Source organism: Priapulus caudatus, unplaced genomic scaffold (assembly GCF_000485595.1).
Source record: "Priapulus caudatus unplaced genomic scaffold, Priapulus_caudatus-5.0.1 Scaffold928, whole genome shotgun sequence".
Taxonomy (NCBI): domain Eukaryota; kingdom Metazoa; phylum Priapulida; class Priapulimorpha; order Priapulimorphida; family Priapulidae; genus Priapulus; species Priapulus caudatus.
In genome coordinates, this window is record NW_014577989.1 from 83,660 (window position 1) to 88,108 (window position 4,449).

General features: G+C 52.5%; 1 protein-coding gene across 1 annotated transcript in view; it reads left to right on the forward strand.

Moving 5' to 3' along the window:
- The window catches only part of LOC106814461 (FACT complex subunit SSRP1-like), a gene marked incomplete in the record, with an annotated part of 20,112 nt that overhangs the window by 5,630 nt on the left and 10,033 nt on the right, over positions 1–4,449 (forward strand). The window contains 3 exon segments of the mRNA XM_014818777.1: positions 102–302; positions 753–865; positions 1,102–1,236. Of these exon segments, the coding sequence (XP_014674263.1) occupies positions 102–302; positions 753–865; positions 1,102–1,236 (449 nt within the window).

Sequence of the window (4,449 nt, forward strand, 5' to 3'; positions counted from 1 at the left end):
TGGCAGTGGCAGCAGCAGCAGCGGTCCACCACCCTCCACCCCACCCCCACCCTCCACGCACACACACGCACAGATAGAAACACGTTATTGTTGTTTTGCAGCCTGAGCCGGGCATGGAGAAGAGCAGGAGCAGGAGAAGCAAGAAGGTGAAGGACCCGAACGCTCCCAAGCGGCCGCAGTCGGCCTACTTCATCTGGCTCAACGAGAATCGCGAGCGCATCAAGACGGAGAACCCGGGAATCTCGATCACGGACATCTCGAAGAAAGCCGGGGAAGGCTGGAAGCTCGTCACCGACAAGACGGTGAGCGTGCCCGAGAGAGATAACGACGCGTTAATGTCGACGATGTCGCCATGTCGCGTTGGCAGCGAGTCTCTCGTCGAATTTTTAAGCTGCGTGCACATGCATTTACGTGTACATCTGTGTATGTATATTTGTGTGTGTGCGTGCGTGCGTGCGTGCGTGCGTGCGTGCGTGCGTGCGTGCGTGCGTGCGTGTGTGCGTGCGTGCGTGCGTGTGTATTTATTATGTATAAATATATGTGTATGGTCTCATAAATCAATGTAAATAATGTGAATATTAGCGAGGTAGTTGGAGTTAGCTTATTAATAAGACAGTAACAACAATAATAATAATAATAACAATAACTGATAATACTTCTAGGGTTTGTGAATTTCAGAGTTCAGTGGTCAAACAAAACGAATTTTCGTCTGCTCCTAATGTTTTATGTTTAACTGTTTCACTGCTGTAAAGGAGTGGGATGAGAAGGCCGTACAAGCGAAGAAGAAGTACGAAGAGGTCATGAGGGAGTATGAGAAGACAAAGAAGCCTGACGATGGCCCATCGCCACCCAAGAAATCCGCCGGGTATGTGTGTGTGTGTGTGTGCATGTGCGTGTTTGTGTGTGTGTGTGTGTATGTGCGTGCGTGGTGTGTGTGTGTATGTGCGTGCGTGGTGTGTGTGTATGTGCGTGCGTGCGTGCGTGTGTGTGTGCGTGTGCGTGTGCGTGTGCGTTCTTTCTCTCGAGCGTTCATCGTTCTCTGCCTTCTCTCTCTCTCAAGCGCTCATCGTTCTCTACGTTCCTCTCTCTGTCTCTGTGCAGGAAGGGCAAGGCGAGTAAGAGTCCGGCGAAGTCGCCGGCGAAGGAAGGTCACTTCAAGAGCAAGGAGTACATCACGAGCTCGGAGTCCGGCTCGTCGAGCGAGAGCGACGACGACAAGCCGCTGAAGCCGAAGCCGAAGCCGAAGACAATACTTAACCTACAGAAACCACGTTGCCGCGGTAACGTCGCCGCGGTAACGCCGCCACTCACCTGCCCACTCGGCAAACTCGCGCGCGTATCGTCGGCGGCGGGCGACCTCGACCACGGCGGCCGCGTACGCGTACGGCGCGTCGCGCACCTGCCGCATCACCTCCAGATGGCGCCTCAGTCGGCGCAGGTTCTCGTGGTGAACGACGAGGGATCCGTCGACGTCGCACAACGACTTCTCGACGTACATCACCCAGCGCAGCCGCGTGTGCAGGTTCGCCGACAGCTCGCCCTTGGCGTGCTGGCAGCGGCGCGCGATGTCGCGCAGCCGCCGCTCGTTGCGCAGCATCACGAGCAGCTGCCGCCGGTGGCTCTCGCACAGGTCGGGGAGTACGGATGCGTCGCGCAGCCGGCCCGCGCGCGCCTGGTTCTGCAGGAAGGAGGCGGCGATGTCGGCCTGCTCGCGCACGATGCGCCGCGCCTCGGCCATCAGCTGCTCGAGTCCGTAGAGGCGGTCGGCGAGCCCGCGCACCTCCTTCATGCTGGCGTTGTCGGTGGAGGCGAGCGCGGCGGCGACGTCGCCCTCGACGCTCGCGATCGCGTCGTCGCCGAACTGCTCGAGTCCCTTCGCGCAGAGGTCGGCGAGCGTGTCGAGGGAGCTCGCGTCGTCCTTGGCGCCGATCCACTCGAGCAGCGTCGTCGTGGCGACGGCGGAGGCGGCACTGTCTGCAGCGCACACACTCGTGTTTTACGTACGCACAACATTTTCACGCAGTTAATGTTATGGAGCCACTGGGTTGTGTAGAACCAGTAGGTTCGTTGTCATGCCACCGTGACGTCACACTTCGATACTCTATTGGTAATGATATGGTTTACATTCAGACAAGTTTCAGAGCGAAATGACTTAAAATTACGACTTTTGGATTACGATTTTATTATGAACACATTACTCTAAAGGTTGTACCAAATACCATTTTTTTCATTTAAATATATGTAATCGGAATTTTTCATTTTTGGTGTGTACAATCTCTATGGCAAAATGGAATTTCCATTTTTTCATTACTTTGAAACGGAATTCACGATTTTCCCAAACGGAAAAGGCAATTTTTTGAAACGGAAAATCAGTGTCCCTAACAGCGTGCATCGTGCGAACGTGTCACGTAGGTGAATCGTTGACAACCCCACCGATCGCGACGATTCGAAGTCTTTATTACCAATACAACTAAACCTTTTATGAATGGCATCATTGTCTTGTGCTAGAACGCTAAGGCCAAAACAAAATATATGTGTGGTTACCGTTACATGCCGAAAAAAAATAGGGTAGGTAGGTAGGGAAAACATTTTATTTTCTTGAAATATTTTATTTACGAACCATGTCCGAAGGATGTGCGTTGTGCCTTTTGAAGCAGGAACTGACCAATTCATTGTTTATTTTTTAATATTAAAAAATTTTTTTTTCTTTAAAGAAAATTGACAATTAAAATGTTTAGGGTCACTGGGAGTAAATAGGGTCGGTCGGGAAACCGTAACCACACCTATATTTTGTTTTGGCCTAACAGTTTTAGGAGAGGAACAATGACTATCTAAGAACATGTACATAGGGCACAATGTCATGCTAGAACATCAACAGTTTTAGCAGTGTTTGAGGGTTTGCTGTCCAATTAAAAACTTATCTGCATAGTACACAACGCCATGTTAGTTCACGTCAACAGTTTAACGAGATGACGATGTCTAATTAAGATAACGAGGTGACGATGCCTAATTAAGAACTCACCCGCGCAGGACACAAAGCCGACGAGTTACGTCGACGACCTGCTTGACTCGGACGTCGAAGACGAACCGGACGCCTACCTGGCGTCGGTGAAGGCAGAGGGAAAGCGGCGGGAGGAGGAGGGCGGAAGCTCTGAGGACGACTCCACAGGTACGTGAATCGCTCTTCTCTTCGTGCGCACGCCGTGCCTGATCTCGCTCGCTGGCTCTATGTTTGGCGTTCGAGCCGCAAACATCGAAGGTCGCAGGGTCGAACCCGTTCGTGAGGGTCGCTCGGGGCAAGTTCCAGAAGCGTCTTTGGAAGAACGGGTGTCATTTCTGTAGAGGTGGTGCTGTCGCGTAACCGAGACTCGAAGGAAATGCCTGCATCCTTAGTGGATAGTTGTCTGTTCTTTAGGCCAAAACAAAATATACGTGTGGTTACCATTACATGCCGAAAAAAAATAGGGTAGGTATAAGTAGGGAAAACATTTTATTTTCTTGAAATATTTTATTTACGAACCGTGTCCGAAGGATGTGCGTTGTGCCTTTTGAAGCAGGAACTGTCCAATTCATTTTTTTTATTTTTTGACTTTAAAGAAAATTGATAATAAAATGTTTAGGGTCGCTGGGAATAAATAGGGTCGGTCGGGAAACCGTAACCACACCTATATTTTGTTTTGGCCTTAGAGGTGAACGCTAAAACGTTTGGCGATAGCCGTGTGCGTGAGTGACGGCACGCTTCCTGCAGTCTTTCATTGTTCTTCCATTGTGCGCGTGGCGTGCTTGCTGCGTCTTTCATTGTTCTTCTATCGTCCGCACTCTCACCGTATTCCCCGTTCTCTCATCCCTCGTCCCCCGTCCTCTCGTCCGTATTCTCTCATCGTTCACGCCGCGCTTCCTACGCTGTCACGCCATCTCTCCCTGCGCTCTCTGCGACTCTTGCAGACCAAGTCGTACAACCCGGACCGCGAGAGCGCGAGCGACGTCTACTCTCTCTCCCTGCGCTCTCTGCCCTCCCGCTACCCTAACTATTGCAGACGAGTCGTACAACCCGGACCGCGAGAGCGCGAGCGACGTCTACTCTCTCTCCCTGCGCTCTCTCACCTCCCGCTCCCCTAACTATTGCAGACGAGTCGTACAACCCGGACCGCGAGAGCGCGAGCGACGTCTACTCTCTCTCCCTGCGCTCTCTCACCTCCCGCTCCCCTAACTATTGCAGACGAGTCGTACAACCCGGACCGCGAGAGCGCGAGCGACGTCTACTCTCTCTCCCTGCGCTCTCTCACCTCCCGCTCCCCTAACTATTGCAGACGAGTCGTACAACCCGGACCGCGAGAGCGCGAGCGACGTCTACTCTCTGTCTCCCTGCGCTCTGTCACCTCCCGCTCCCCTAACTATTGCAGACGAGTCGTACAACCCGGACCGCGAGAGCGCGAGCGACGTCTACTA